General features: G+C 44.3%; 2 protein-coding genes across 3 annotated transcripts in view; one reads left to right on the top strand and one right to left on the bottom strand.

Annotated features, from left to right (window-relative positions):
* Positions 1-2,513: 2,513 nt before the first annotated feature.
* RNF34 (ring finger protein 34) lies at positions 2,514-12,451 on the top strand. 2 transcript variants are annotated; one of them, XM_006015199.3, is made up of 6 exons: positions 2,514-2,632; positions 5,825-6,040; positions 8,523-8,915; positions 9,221-9,274; positions 9,425-9,626; positions 10,229-12,451. In XM_006015199.3, exons 1-6 carry the CDS (start codon positions 2,627-2,629, stop codon positions 10,414-10,416), a joined length of 1,059 nt encoding a protein of 352 aa, XP_006015261.1. In that variant the 5' UTR covers positions 2,514-2,626; the 3' UTR covers positions 10,417-12,451. The 2 variants fall into 2 exon arrangements, with proteins under 2 accessions (XP_006015261.1, XP_025055079.1); XM_025199294.1 differs by lacking the exon at positions 2,514-2,632 and adding an exon at positions 5,006-5,134.
* A 1,058-nt stretch (positions 12,452-13,509) lies between these two features.
* KDM2B (lysine demethylase 2B) overlaps positions 13,510-15,254 on the bottom strand; it is a 136,574-nt gene continuing 134,829 nt past the window's right edge. The window contains exon 22 of the mRNA XM_006015198.3: positions 13,510-14,770. Within this exon, the coding sequence (XP_006015260.1) occupies positions 14,589-14,770 (182 nt within the window). The 3' untranslated portion in view covers positions 13,510-14,588. The remainder of the gene's footprint in view (positions 14,771-15,254) is intronic.

Genomic DNA, 15,254 nt, shown 5'->3' with positions numbered 1-15,254 from the left:
GGAGGGAAGATCAAGAGGATCTGTGCATTCATTCATGCCGGTGACCGCTGGGGATGCGCCTCTCTTATTGACTACAAGAGACCTGTGGGGATTTAATGGTTAAAAAAAAAAAGCACAATCTTGTTTCAGTCAGCAGGCATTAAATGGGACTTCGGTTTCCATGGTTCCCGATGCATGCTTTAAACAGCAGCCAAGGTACAGGTCTTGCAATATTCTTTGCCAGCATGAACTGCTCAGGGGAAGAAAAAGGCAGCTGACAGACCCTCCAGGTTAAGTTGTGCGATTCGCAGCTCAGGCCCAGTGGCACAACGACCGCACAACGCCTGGCTGATCAGTGGCAGTCACACCCCCGTTCCTTGAAAAGTTCCCAGATTCGGCTCGGTAGGAGGATCGTTAGTTTCCCTGTGGGCCAGGTACTAAAGATTGGCACGACATGACTGCTGACCCACTGCCAACCAAGAGAAAGGAAACAATGTATTATGATCATGCCGTCATTGGGATGTCTTACTTGTAAATTGCTCATCAAGGCCCTCAGGACTATCATTAATGGTAAATGGTTCTTTTCTGAATATCAAGCCGTTGTCCTAGTACCTCATTATTTTGTCTGTCAACACACCTCTGTTAAGAATCATTTTCAGATATGCTCTATACAGGTTCAATTAACCTTTGTACACCAGCTGTCATATTCCCCCACCTGTGGTTCTTTATCATTTGTCTTTTAGATGAGTTATAAATCCCACTTTCATTGTCATTACATGTTTGATTTTTGCAAGAGTAGTTGTTAATCTTAGTTCTGGCCAGATTCCAATCGGGGTAATTATTCTGGTGCAGTTCCCTCCTGCAGCTTCAATTGGAGATCACAGACCTTTTCAACCGGCCACTGAAAAACCTGAGGAACACAAAAGCACTGGCCACTCTTGAAAACTTGGTTCCTAGCCAGTGAGACAAATTGAGCTCTGATGTAAATTTGTATAATATAATGGGCTTCCTGGGTTGCAGCCACACCCACTTACACTACTACTGAATTTGCCAGCTACAAAAATATGCCTGGTTTAAAAATATGAATTGCTTAGGGTGCAGTCTTGCTCCCTTAATAAAATTTGGCAAAATACCCATCAGCTTCAGTGAGAGCAGGATTGAGCCTTTAACTTTCACAATGATGGTAGGAGTTTGAAGATGTATTTATAAAATGCTTGTATCAGTGTGCACTGTATCATTATAATTGATTTAGCGTTAAGAGATGCTGTCCTGAGCAATGTCATGTACTATCCTTTGTCAAACAGCAGAATTAACCTTGGAAGGCAAAGCAATACCATACAGCCTGTGTTCTGTGAAATAGCCTCTTTTTAATTCATCTGTGCAAAAAGCAATTTGAGTGTTGAGTGAAGGGAGAAAAGTAATATTTTCCTTGTTTATTTTCATTCTTTGGTGGTGGTTGTTTTTTTTTCTGCCCAGCAACCTAAGAGCATTGACATCATTTTATTAGGATTGTGAACGAACAGAAATAGCAGAAGAGCCTCATCTGCCAGGCTAGGGAGTGCAACTCATTAATCTTATTAGCTGTAACAGTGTAGGAGAGCATGGAGCCCCGCCTTTTTCCCCAGCTTACTCGCATGCAGCTGTACACCAGCTGACACCTGTCTGCCATCCCATAATGCTGGGATATAAAATGCATAAACTGTCCCTTGCAAAACATGCACTTTTCAGGATTCGAGACAGGCGGCCGGCCTCTGCTGGCACTGCAGTGTTGCTGACGGCTGAATAGGTAGGCTGCTACAGCTCAATGCCTTGTGAACTCTGCTAGAGGGGATGAGAATAATGTATCAGTGAAGTGCCTCCCCTCTGCTCTCTCTCTAACAGCAACATCATCATCTAGCCTCTTCTCATCCCTACTAGGATGGCTGTTCCTGCTTTGACTGTGGCGGCAGCTGTCAGTAGAGGATGCTGTTGATGCTGCTCCCACTGACAGCAGGAGCAGGTGCCTCTGGCAGCACTGTGCCCCCACTAGTGGTGTTGCCAGCATGGCTGCGTGGGCTGCAGGCAGGGTGTGTCCCCAGTGCAGCGTGGAGCAGGTCAGGGATAAGCCCCGGTCCACACAAAGCCGTAAAGAGCATTGCAAGGACTTGGCAGTCACATTAAGTTAAGCCAGGGGAGGTTCCTCCACACCCGTGATCCCACCAAGAAAAGCCAGAGGATAAGTAACGTGCCCGAGGCCACGCAGCCAGTGCGTGTTACAACCAGCCCTGGGACGGGCAGGGCTCAATTGGAATCCTACGCTCTGGAGCTGCTGACGTCACAGTCCCGCTGCCTAGTCACCGCTGACGTCATGCCCGGCAGCAGCTGCCCAGACTGGCCTCCCGCCTGTCCCGCGGCTCAATAGCTGGCTCCCCCCCAACCGCTGCTACTGAATGGATCCTCCCTCCGGGGCGAATGGGCCCGTCCTTCTCCCCCATTGGCTCAGCCGGCGGAATTCCCCCCCATTGGCTCACCGGGGTGGAAGCGCTCGTCCCCATTGGTCGAGGGGCGGGGAGGCGGCAGGTCCCGCCCTCCGTGAGGCGGCCCGTTGGAGCGGCGGACAGGGCGGGGGGCCGAGGCGCCGCCGGGTGCGGAGGCGACGGCGACGGCAATGAAGGTGACTCGCGGCGGGGCGGCGCCCGTTCACACGCGGCCGGCAGGGCGCCAGGACCGGGCGAGGGCGGTGGTGGTTGGGGTGAGCGCGGCCAGCGCCCCGCTCGCTGGGCGGGTCTGACTGGAGCGCAGGAGGTGGCCTGAGGCGCGCCGCAAAGGCCTATGGGAGGCCTGAGGTGCTCTGCAAAGGCTTCTGGGTAACCGGAGGCACACCGCAAAGGCCTATGGGAGGTTTGAGGTGCCGCAAAGGCTTCTGGGTAGCTGGGGGAGAGCTGTGTTGGGCGCTCCGAGCAGGGGAGCTGGGTGCGCCCTCGCCCTCCCCGTGAGCGGGAGGGGGTGGCACCGCCACGGCCCCCAGGGGCAGGGGCTCACTTGTTACCACGGCGGGAGAAAGAGCCCAGTGTGCCGTGCCATGCCGCGCCTGCGCTTGGCTGCCTGTTGCGTGACATCGATTCTGGGCGAAGAACCAATTCTCCATGGAACAGGATGGCTCGGCTTACCTAAGCGCAGAGTTTATTAAAAGGATGTCTTGGCCTTCCCGTCGGAAACGGCTGCACGAGGACTCCAGTGAAATCTAATCGATATTTTTTTCCCCCCTGAAATGCTCGCTGGTGCGATCGGGGTAACCTGTTGTAGAAGACGTGCCTCCTCGAGCTGCTCTTTACGCAGCATCAGTAAAGACACGCCAAAAGTTATTACAGTGTATTGGAGTAACGGTTTTAAAAGCACGTGGCAGCCTAAACGCTGCTGCCATCACCCGGTTTATTTCCTCGTTCTCTCTTGCCCGCCGTTGCAGCGGCCTGGTTGGGAGGATGATACTTTCCCTAGCAAGACACTGCTATCCTAAGCTAACAACAGATTGCTCTCTGTTCTTCCTCATTTGTCTTTTTTTTGCGTAGAGTGCAGTTACCAAAACTTGTCAGTGATTCCTTCTCTCAAAAATATACCCTCCTTAACATGAGGGTCTAATGCCATTTAAAGCAGGGGCAGGGAGCTCCATTTACTGGGTTAGCTTTCTTGTATACAGTTTAGTTGGGAGGCTTCTCAATGCTAGAAACGTGTATTTTTGCTTGTGTTCAGGCTGAGGCTGCGTGTTTTGTTTTTTAATCCAGCCTTTTATATTTTTTCCTAGAGGTTAGTGATCATTCAAACCGATCAGTTCACTGAAGTTTAGGTCACAGTAGTCCTTTCTGGCACTTCTAATCTATGGAAAAATTGCTTTGGGTCAGTTTTGCTAAACTTGCTTTGGAACTGGATAAAGAGTTTCACTTTCGTGTTGTCACATGCTAACTTCTTATTTTAACGCCTAAGGGAAGTTTGTAATTTAACTGCATTCCCTGGATTGCTTATTGCAATGTCACCACAGGAAAAAGGGCAGCGTTAAGTGTGAGCCATACCTTCCATTCCCGGTTTTCACTGTCCGTGTTAATCGTGGATGCCCAGAATCTCGGGTTCTGATGTTGACCCTGAAAAATGAAAGTGTCATTTCAGTGATATCATATTCATTTTGAAGCTCCTAATGTACTTGGTAGGCGTGGTAAAAGAGATTGCTAGGCTAGCACTTGTTGCTTTTACATTTTTTAAGTAGTTTTGATCTTGACATTCTCAAGTGTGTTTACTACAGCACTGTCTTGTGTGTTGTTGAAGCTATACATCAAAAATGCTCGACTTCTGCCTAGTACGACAAAGATGGTTATGGCCAATCTTGCATGAAAAAATAAGTATTATCGGCGTGTGACTGATTGCACACATGTTGCTATGCTCGGAGAGACAGGTTTTGCAGCCATATTTCCCTAAAGAGGAATAATTTATACTAGAGAGTTCCTTGGCTGTGGAGCCTTCACTGAATTCTCTCATTGGGGTGGCGTAACAGACCTTAGCCATTCCACCTCGTTGTAGCTGTGGGTTGCCTTCCCTGTGCTCCCTACTTTTTTTCATCAGATCTGCTTTGAGGCCTCCTGCGTTGGAACTGCTGCTCAGCTTCTTGGTAGCCTAGAGATATCCTTTGACGAAACTCTCAGGGACACAGCATAAGCATTACTGTGGTGGAGGCATTGGGGACTGCTTTCCTACTAAACAGGAGAATACACAATTCCTGCATACATTTTATCCTGCATTAAATTCCCACATAAGTATACTTCACTATAAAATCATAGTCTAGGTGGCATTTAAAATGGGAGTTGTGCAACTGAGAGCCCTTCTGTGAAGCAGATGATGCAAATCCTTGCTTAACTGTAAAGGCTTACATATTGCAGCAGGACCATTTGCATTACAGATCTGTTTGACCCATAAGGTATCTTCTTCCTCCTCCAGTTGTCCTCCTGCCTAGTTTTGGTACAGACTTGAAAGACAAAACCACTTCAAATGCAACAGTTTATAATTAATTTCAGGAAAGCAGGAAGAGAAGATCATAAGCCCTTCATTCATACTGCTTTGACTTCTTTCCAAAGAAGATATGTGGTGCTAGCTGGACTGAAGAACGTAACATACTCTCTCTTCTTGTTCTGTAAGTTATGATGGACTGTGGCTTTTAGACCTGTACAGCTTGTAATCTCGTCTCCAAACAGAATATTTGGAGATATTGCAGGGGGGTCCTTCCCTACAGGAGATTCTAGTGTGAACCACTTAAAAATGTCCTTCTGGCTGCTAAAATATTCCAAACATAAACTAATGTAGTGCTGTCCATAGACTCCAGCTGCCAGTTCTGGCAGCTGTAGAAGTGTACTGACAGGTGGTCATTCTTGGAGTACAGCAATGCTTCTGCAAAATCATTTGGCCACCTTTCTTTGTTTCCAGCTAGTTCTTGTTTGTTCAGCTTGATGTGCTGCTGGCTGCTCTCTGATTTGCTGATATCTCTCAAGGATTACTTCATTTTTTCAGAACTCTCTTGGATCTCTGTGACTCTGATTGTTTGCTTCTTTCAGTGATCTGCTCTGCCAAAACATCCTTGATTTTAACCTGCCAAACCCAAATTATTTTCTCCATTGGAAGTTCAGTTCTCAGGCCATTATTTGTGTGAAATGCTTTGTACTCTGGGGTTTCATACCTGGTGCCATTAGGATGGTGATCTTTGGAACAGAATGAATCTGTTCTTCATTTATAACTTGCAACCCAGTATGACACTCTTTATGGTCTTCCCTACAGAAAACTTGCACACGACACTAACAGTTTCCTGTTTCCTTATTAATATCTTCAGGCGGGTGCCACGTCCATGTGGGCTTCCTGCTGTGGGCTGCTGAATGAAGTCATGGGTACTGGAGCTGTCCGTGGCCAACAGTCAGGATTTGGAGGAGGTGCTGGTCCGTTCCGATTTGCACCAAATACAGACTTCTCAGCATGTCCATCTTCAACAGGAGGTGCTGACATAGTCTGCAAAGCTTGTGGACTTTCCTTTTCAGTCTTTAGGAAAAAGGTGAGTATATTTCCCGTTACGTAGTACTTTATGATAATTAACTTTGGTGGTTCCTTCAAGGTTACAGGAACCTAGGTCAGAAGTCCCAGCCCCCTGCTGATGTTAGACTAGTTCGTGTCTGATTTAAATCACTGGGTGAGACCAAATTCTGATTAGGATCTAGAATAGTGGGAGCCAACCTTTGTGGTAACATGGCAGGCCTGTAGAACTGTCTTGTGCAGTTGGTGACCCAGAGAACTGTAGCTAATTTAGATGTGACGGCCTTTATTTTCTAATGTATACAGATATTCACTAATAAAGTTGCAGAGCTGTCAGTCCCTGCTGTGACCACGTGCCTACAGTAGCAAATCAGGGGTTTGTCACAATGCCTTCTTGGTCTAAGGCTAATTCACTAAAGTTTGTGCGAACATGGGGGGATGTATTAGGCTAACTGTGGTGCCCATGTTTTAAGAGACTGATGTACCTCTTGGACAAACTAACCATCTTGAACTAGCTATTAAGCTATGTATGAACTGGGCATCTTGCCCTCCCTGCAGCCAGTATGTTCCATGTAATGCACTAATCTAAAACTCCGCATTTAAGCCTGATTCAAAGCCTTTGAAATCCATAGTAATCTATACTGACTTGAGGGGGATATGGATCAGACCTGGTGTGGTTGGAAAAAGAAGGAACCCCATAGGCTAATGGCCAGAACCTTCCCCTTTTATGCCTTTCTCTCAACTATACTATCTGCACAAGTGTTACCTGTGCCCAGTCCAAGACTTCAGATTTGCTTCCAGAGGTTTTCACATGGCACAATGGAAACAGATACAAGCAGTAGTATTTTTCCAGTCTAATATGCACTCAAATAGACGAAAGAATCGGACATAATGTAACTTCCCAGTTGGACGTTCATCCTTCACGGTTCATCTCCTTTTTTCAAATGTCCTGTTGTCAAGAGTGCGTAAACCAGAAAACACGTTGAGTGGATTCTGTTACGTGGGTATCTAACTGCTTTGACTTTTTGCTTTGGGTTCAGAATTAAAGCTCGCATTTTTATTTAGCCTTTGAATCAGATCTCTTATTTTCAAGGTCCCATTCACTATTTTTATGGTGATTCTCTTCAAAGGTTTTATTTATAACTGCAGCTAAGTTGTTCTGTTGCAGCATCCAGTGTTTGCCTGGAATGTCTCCCTTAATTTAATTTCCTGGAAGTCAGCGCAGAAAGCAAGCTCTTCCTGATTCCAGCTAGGAGCTGCTTAAGACTTTGAAATGTCTGAATGGACAGTGGCTTTTGTCCCAGGTATTGAAGCTTAGTCCAGTTACAAACCCATGCCTATGTGCACTAGAAATAATTTCATTGTTGCTTGGGAAGGCAGAGCCAGCATTTAGTACATCATTTCCTCTTGATGTAAGATGATGGCTGGACTGCAGTCCTCCATTGTCTTTTGCCTCTGTAAAACTATCACTTACATTCTTTGTGTAAAGTGCAGTTACCACATTTAATACGTTTTCTAGTCAAGGTAAAGCAGCCCCACTGCCAAGGAGAGGCTTCACATGCAGTCTTGCAAAAGTAATCTGCAGCAGTAATATTGTTAAAAAGCAAAAAAGGCTTCCCGCCAGAGGTGCTTTTGGTCAGATCATTTGCTGTGCTGGTCTACGTAACCCTGTCTGTAGTGTGCACAGCTGTTATGAGGTGTATCCCTTGGATGTTGAAGTCTGGAAGTAAGAAGCCATCCATGATATAGCTCTTTCATTCCTCTGACTTGAAATCTATCAGATGAAATCTTTCAGGGAGAGGGGACAGGTGCTCATGGATTTACAGATAGTATTTGTGCAGAACGACCATCCTTGATAAGCATTTTGTTGAAGGAAGCAAAATTTAAAAGGATAATTGTCACTTCTAGCTGAAGTTTCTACTTAATATGCAAGAAGTAATAACCAAGATCACTGCAATGTCAAGACTGGAGAACTCTTCCAGTATTTTCACTTGGTGAAAATGGACTGTACAGGTTTAATACTTCTCCTCTGTGGTCTATCTATCTTCAGTCTGTGTGGGCTCTAACAGTTTGGTAGGTCAAATATCTACTTCTACATGTACCAAAAAAACCCAGAAATTGGCAGTGGGACTTGGCAGCAGGCAGAGCATTCAGAATCACTCCTAACATGCTACAATTTGATTAGGTCTCCAGTTGGCATCCTAAGTAAACACTAGCCTATATGGACATTTCAACGTGTTGCCTTGCTAAAACTGATTAAATGTCATAGTAAGTGCTCTAGGCGCACAGAACATGTACCTACTCTGGAGAGAACCTGCAAAGTTGTTTTTGAAAGGCCAGTTTAAGAGACTTTGTTCATAAAACGTTCGTAAGACAAGATTATTGGTTGAAAGCCAAAGAACAGCAGCAGATGTAGTGGGGAGGAGAAGCAAAATACAAATATTTTCTACTCCAGTGAATATTGACACATGGTTTAATGGATTGTTTTTTATCTACCGGTCTAGCATGTGTGCTGCGACTGCAAGAAGGATTTTTGCTCAGTTTGTTCAGTCTTACAAGAAAATCTCCGAAGATGTTCTACGTGTCACTTGTTACAAGAGACAGCGTTCCAGCGGCCTCAGTTAATGCGACTGAAAGTGAAGGATCTACGTCAGTATCTTATTCTCCGAAACATCCCAACAGATACCTGTCGAGAGAAAGAAGACCTGGTGGATCTTGTGCTGTGTCACCATGGAGTACGCTCGGAGGAGAGCACGGACACTAGCAGCTTGCATTCTGCACGGTCACAGACTTCTAGTATTTTTACGCATCCATTTTCAATGTCTGTATCGGTGTCGTCCTCACAAGGGGAGTTTGCAAGCAGAAGGGGTAGCGCAGGAAATGGAACCCTTTTACAGGTACAGTACTAGCAGTTGTATGTGTGCAGAGCAGACCGACTTGCTGAAAGCCTCCAAGTGGGTGAGAGGTGGGCCTTTGTGGGGAAAGCAGGCTTTGAGGGTTTTATATCTTACCCCAACACTAGAAGAACACTGGAAGCTGGGATAAGACTGATCACAAAGCCTGTAAAGTGGCTGATTGTGCAGCCATTTAAAAACCGTGGCTTTCAGATACTAGTGTCACCTCTGACTAGTTTAGTGCAGGAAGGGAAGTGTTTTAGGAGGAGATTACGTGTGTATCCTGATCTGACTCATTGTGTGTGCAGGGCCAAGCTGAAACCCCTTCAGCAAATGAAGATGATGATGCTGCAGAAGAGCAGGTGAGATGTGTAAAAATCACCTAAAGAGAAATACTAGACCTGCTTCTCATCTGACACTGGGGTTGGGGGAATTTGGCCAGAATAATCAGCAGTGTCAGTAACGAGTTCTTCAGGAAAGAAACTGTTAAAGCCACATAAATTGTGTTTCAGACCCCTGGGCTGTCCAGAAAGCGAGCGAGGGCATCACTGTCTGACATTTCAAGTCTGGAAGACATAGAAGGGTTGAATGTTCGCCAGCTGAAGGAGATACTTGCTCGTAATTTTGTCAACTATTCAGGATGCTGTGAAAAGTGGGAACTTGTGGAAAAAGTGAACAGACTGTACAGGGAGAGTGAGGAAAATCACAAGACACGTAGGTTTATATTTAGTTCTCACTTTCTTGTTCTCTGCTCCTGGCCTTGCCAAGGGAAGGTTATGTATGTAAGCTCCTCCATCAGCTCAAATGGTTGACAAGAAGTTTCAACCAACTCCCAGCTGTGGTAAAAACTGCACTACTGAAAACCTTCACTGGGGTTTCATTAAGTTTTGGTGGGATTATTTCTGATGCGGGCAGAGGAGGGTCTTCTGTCCCTACTCCCTCCCCTGCCACCTTTCTCACCAAGCCACTCTTGCCAGTAACTTCACCGATGTGGCTACAGCACGTTCACCAAGACCACCCAGCAGTGAGCCGTGCATAGCTATTTCAGGATTTTTTTTCCCAACTGTCGAAGCATCGAACAGATACCGAGCAACATAGTAGGCATTCTGACCCACGGGGATGGAATCCTAAATGCAAAATCATCCAGACTTAAATGTCTGCCCATGATTCAGCTTTACTGTTAAAAGTCTAGTCCATGGGGTTAACCATGGGTCTGGGGGGTTGCCCAGAGTAGAAGGAACGGTTCTGAAACATCATCTTCCCATTCCCCAGTAGCCCCCATGTCTAAACTCAATCCCTGTGCTGTTGCTTTGCAGAAGGAGAGAAGATGCAGTTGAATGACAACGATGATAATCTGTGCAGGATCTGCATGGATGCAGTCATTGACTGTGTTCTTCTGGAATGTGGTCATATGGTCACGTGCACAAAGTGTGGCAAAAGGATGAGCGAGTGCCCCATCTGCCGGCAGTACGTTGTACGGGCAGTGCATGTATTTAAGTCTTAAACGAAGAGCAGCAATGGATTTTCTAGCCACGTGCTGACTTCCAGGATTTCTGTGGACAAGAGTGAGTGACTGAGCTTGGGCTGTAGGGCAGACCTTAGTTTCAATATCAAAATCGTAACATTTTGTAGAGCAGGATCTAAAGTCTGTCAAACACTTTCTATGGTATAATTACATTTGCATTTTGGCAATATGATGCCTGTGTGTAGAATGCTAGAGCTGCCTGAATTACCTTATAAAACCACAAACTGTTGAAGTCAAACTGTTTACAGCTGATTTATATCACTTATTGCTCTCTTCTGAAGAATAACCCAATCTTTATTCATTATGTTAATGTGCTGAATGATTGTAATCACAAAGTACTGCTTTAACTTTGATCGTGTTGTTGGGTGACTACATGTTCTGGTGCATTAGGAACAATGACTACACCAGTAGACTTCATTGAAATCTTTAATATGCATAAAAAAGTTTTATAGAATGTAACTATTTTGACACTGGCTGTACAGTGGTGTCAAGACAGTCTCTAAAAACAAGATTGTAGAAATCACTGCCTTTGCCTACAAATATTTCTAATGTCTGTCCATTATGTGTGTACTCTGGCCATTCTTTATCAAAGAGAATCAGCCTAGTAATGTCAAACTGTCTTTAGGTAGGGAATAAAATCTAATTTTGAAGTGGCTTTTTAACAGGTGATAATGCTGGTGGCTCCCGAATCCATACAAGCCTGCTGTAAATACTTAGTATTCTTATAAAAGATAATTGTAATAATGTGAATGCTGCTCAGGAGAGTTTGCCTGCAACTGCTAGTATACATTCCAAAATATTATTTCTAAACCTGACACCAGTCTGTCTAAAAGGTGCAGTGAAAGAGAGTAGAAGAGAAAAAAAATGAGTGGGAGCTGAACCTTTTAACTCCCAGGTGGCTGAATCGAGGCAAGAAATTGCTGGCTATCTGTTCAGAAGCCTACATAAAGTCAGTCTCTCTCTCTGGTTTGATGTCATCTAGGAACTAGTCAGTGGCAGCAGTCAGTACCCATCTGGAATAGAGATTGCTAACATGATCCCTGCAGCTCATCAGGAACAGACTTTTTTGCGAGGAATTAGAGGGGCCATGCTGGGATGCAAGTATTGCCACAGTCTCTGTTCCGAGGAGAGAGATTGCTGTGTCATGCTGGCACTTGTAATCGAGTACTCATTTTCTGAGGAAAAAAAATAGTGGGGGGGGGGAAAAGATCTACCAGTGTTTCAGGCTCTAGTTATGTAGTGACAACTCTGAGCAGTGTTGCATCTACAGTGAACACTTATTGCCAAGTAACTGCAGAGTTGCACAATAATGCTCAAATCAAGACTTAAAGGCTTGGTGAGCAGACTGCCTGGTCTCCTCTAGGTGGACAAGATGCAATTTTTAGCAGCTGCAGCAAAATTATTTAGTTTTCTGTTCATGGAGTAGGCAGCTTTCTCCCTGGCTTGATTCAATGCATCACTTGCTGGAGACAGTAATAGAAATGCAGCAGGGAGGGTATGGAAGAGGTGGGAAGAGCTAAGGGGATATCTTCTACTGTGCCTAGTTTACAGTATTCTATGTCATTCTGTAAAATCCAGAAAACATTTGCACAAGGTGCTGTCACTGCTCTTATCTCGTGAAAACTATTCCTGAGCTATTATACAAGCTTGCTCTCTGCTAAATGAGCAAAGATGGGTGCCAGGTAAGCAAGTGGCTCCTATCAAAGTTTGTACAGGTTGTAATAAAATATCTTGGGAAGTGAATGTTAACCTCATGTCATACTTGTAACTGAGCAACTTAAATGACATGGCTACTTATTTTTCAGAAGGGAGCAAAAAAAATAAACCTCTCAATGGCTTTATTTTTTAGCAAAAACTTTTTAAACAATAGAGAAGGTACTGAATTAGCTAACTCATGCGCAAGGACTTGTCACACAGCGTATCCATGACTTCTGATCTGAACAATGGCTATGCAAGCTCAATAAAGGTTTGTAACTGGTTTGACTTGGCCTCTTGTTTGGTTTCTCCAAACTAAATCACCTCTCCCAGCTGTATTGACTTAGTCAAATTAATTCTTAAATGTTTAATTCCTTGTGTGTTTAACGCTACTCTCTCTGGTGTTTAGCACTGCTGAGCTCTGTGCTTCTGAGACCCTAGAGAAGAAAACACAATCTGTGCAAGATAACTGAGCTGCCTCAATCACTTCATGTCCCAAGGATTGTGCAGTGGTGTGTTGTGCTGTACTGACAGTGAGGCTGTAGTATATACTATCTGAATTTACATGTGTAAATAATAGATGCACTGAACAACAACCACGCACTTAATTAGCACCTTGCATTAGCTACTTGCCGTGTTCTGGCCCCATTCACTTTTCATCCCATGATACTGCTCACAGAGGCCTTCCCTGAACTACACTAGGGTACAACTAGCTCCTTTTTTTGTAGCTTTAGAATCCACCAGTGTCTGTATTTAACAAGCATGAGATAAAACATCAAACAGAGAATTTCACTCAAGTGAGCTTTGTTGGGCTTTAACTTAAGAAGAGACTTAAGAGCTGCATTATCTGCAACTTGCCCTTTTGCACTTTGCTTCTGGGTGTGGTATGGGAAAGCAGAGATCCTGCTTGAGAAACTTCTGATTTGAGGTTAAATCTTAACCAAAGCATTTATGAGCTTGAGCTCTGGGGCTGAACAATGCAGGGTGCCCAAGTCAGGGTAGCAGGCTTTAAAAGAGACCTGCCCCAATAGCTGGCTTCTGAGACCCTTGAATTCTGGTAAGTAATGGTGGTACAGGACATCCTGCAGGCGTGTCTCTCACTTTGAGCACAGACTAGGAAGCAGATGCTCAACCGTGGGCATTAACCTGCAAAGCTAAAAGAGTAAAGTGTCATAAAAAAACCACTTACTTCCGTCTCCAAAGGCAGCAGACATGACAGCAGCATGCAGGGACCAGAGCTGGTGTGTAAAAAGTGGTATAATCAGTTTTAATAAAGTCACTCTTCAGATAACTGCACTGTTAATACTTTTGACTCTGCAAACAAAAACATGATTTTCATCAACTTGTGCTTGAACAGAAACCCTCATAGGCTTTGTCTGGTTTTGTACAATTGTTTATACAAATTCAACAAAGGTAAAACTGCATCAGGAAGGTCTACGAAAACACCACCTTACAACAATGGCACTTATGAATGCAGAATTTTACAATCAGGAAATAACCATGTCATAAACCTTAAATGAGAACTCAACTCACACTTCAAAGAAAGAGAAAAAGACTACGCTTGACCATTTATTCTACTGCTTGACTCACTGTATAAATTAAATTTCATATTGAGTACAAGAGCTCATGCTACAGAGTGAAACCCTCCTATGTGCAAAAGCTGAAATTGGAATCTTTAAAATTTTGAGAAAAAGGTGATTTCTATACAGATAAAACTTGGCAAAGTGTCTTACTTCAACTATAATTTACACCTTATTTCCACAACATGCTTATGTCACTTCTGAAGTATACAAAGCAGGATATAAACTTCCATTAAAACATGCTTAAGTTGAAAGTATTAACCTACTTTTCCTGACCTGGGCACATTTTGTAGAGATGGATATTGTCTACGAAGTATAGGTTAAGTTCTCTCCTACCATAAGTAAAGATAAAAATTGGCAATCGAAACCAAAACACTGGTAATGCATTCAAACATTGCATAAATAATTTTTAAACAATTTTGTACAAAAATAGTTCTGCATAATGTCAGATGTAACAAAACAAAACGTGTTAAGAAGGCAGAAATGCAGTGCATGGTCCACTTCAATGACACCAACTTTTTTTGTTTTTAAGAAATGAGGAGCGGAAATTAAATTTACACTACCAAGCACATGCTGTGGTACTTTAAATAACAGTATTTCTTCATGATCAGTCTTCTTCCGGGTGTGAGCATCTATCATCAATAACAGTCGCCTTATGGATTTGCATAAGAGCCAGTGCAGGACATCCCAGGTAGACTGACTTAGTGGCACAGGTTGAAATTCTTACGTGGGTAGTTTAAATGTTGTTCTCTCCTTGACAGGACTTGTAAAATCCAATCTTTGATATATTCCAAGTTTCCAATTGAAAATAAAATCCTGCAGGTTGTTAGTCCCTTTCCCGCCCCTTGCCCCAATATTTACACACTTGTCCTTTAACTAACTCAGTTTTTGCAGAAGTTTCTCTTCCACCTGACCGAACTGAACACTTACTGACATTTCCGCTATGAACTGCTCACAGCCTTCCTTTGTCACTTGCTTGCAGTACCTCAAGTCGATCTGACAGATGTTTCCGCAGCGTTTAAAGTAAGACAGGCACTGGTCAGTAACCTTATTGCAGTCTGCCAGGAAATCAACAGGAGGGAGAGAAATTAATCAGCGAGTCTCAGTTCATCTGTCAATACAAGAACAACTTCTACAGACCCCGATTGCTCTTGTTTCTTTTGCTGGCAGTGAAATCAATGGGTTAAAGCATATCAGCTCGATTGTGTTTCCTCACTCACCCCAGCCTGTTGCATAATGGACAAAATAAAAGTGCAAAGCAGGCTGCTTTGGGGAACGGTGATGGTTTAAGTCATACAGGGGAGATGACGGACAGCATGCAGGTTGGGAGCCTCTGCACGAGTAAAGGGACAGAAGCGTGGGGATGAAGTCGGTTAGGGTGTTGTGCCTGGAAGGGCCAGGGAACCTGGATACTGGAAACAGGAGGTCTGAGGGTTAAAGCTGTTTCATTGCTCCAATTTGTGCCCTTCTACCTCCCCACAGGGCACAGCACGGGACAGAAACGCTATTCCACACCCTCGAATCAAATCCCTGATAAGTTGA

Source organism: Alligator sinensis, unplaced genomic scaffold (assembly GCF_000455745.1).
Source record: "Alligator sinensis unplaced genomic scaffold, ASM45574v1 scaffold628_2, whole genome shotgun sequence".
Lineage (NCBI taxonomy): Eukaryota > Metazoa > Chordata > Crocodylia > Alligatoridae > Alligator > Alligator sinensis.
Note: the sequence above shows the minus strand (reverse complement) of the source record. Positions and strands in the feature narration are given on the sequence as shown.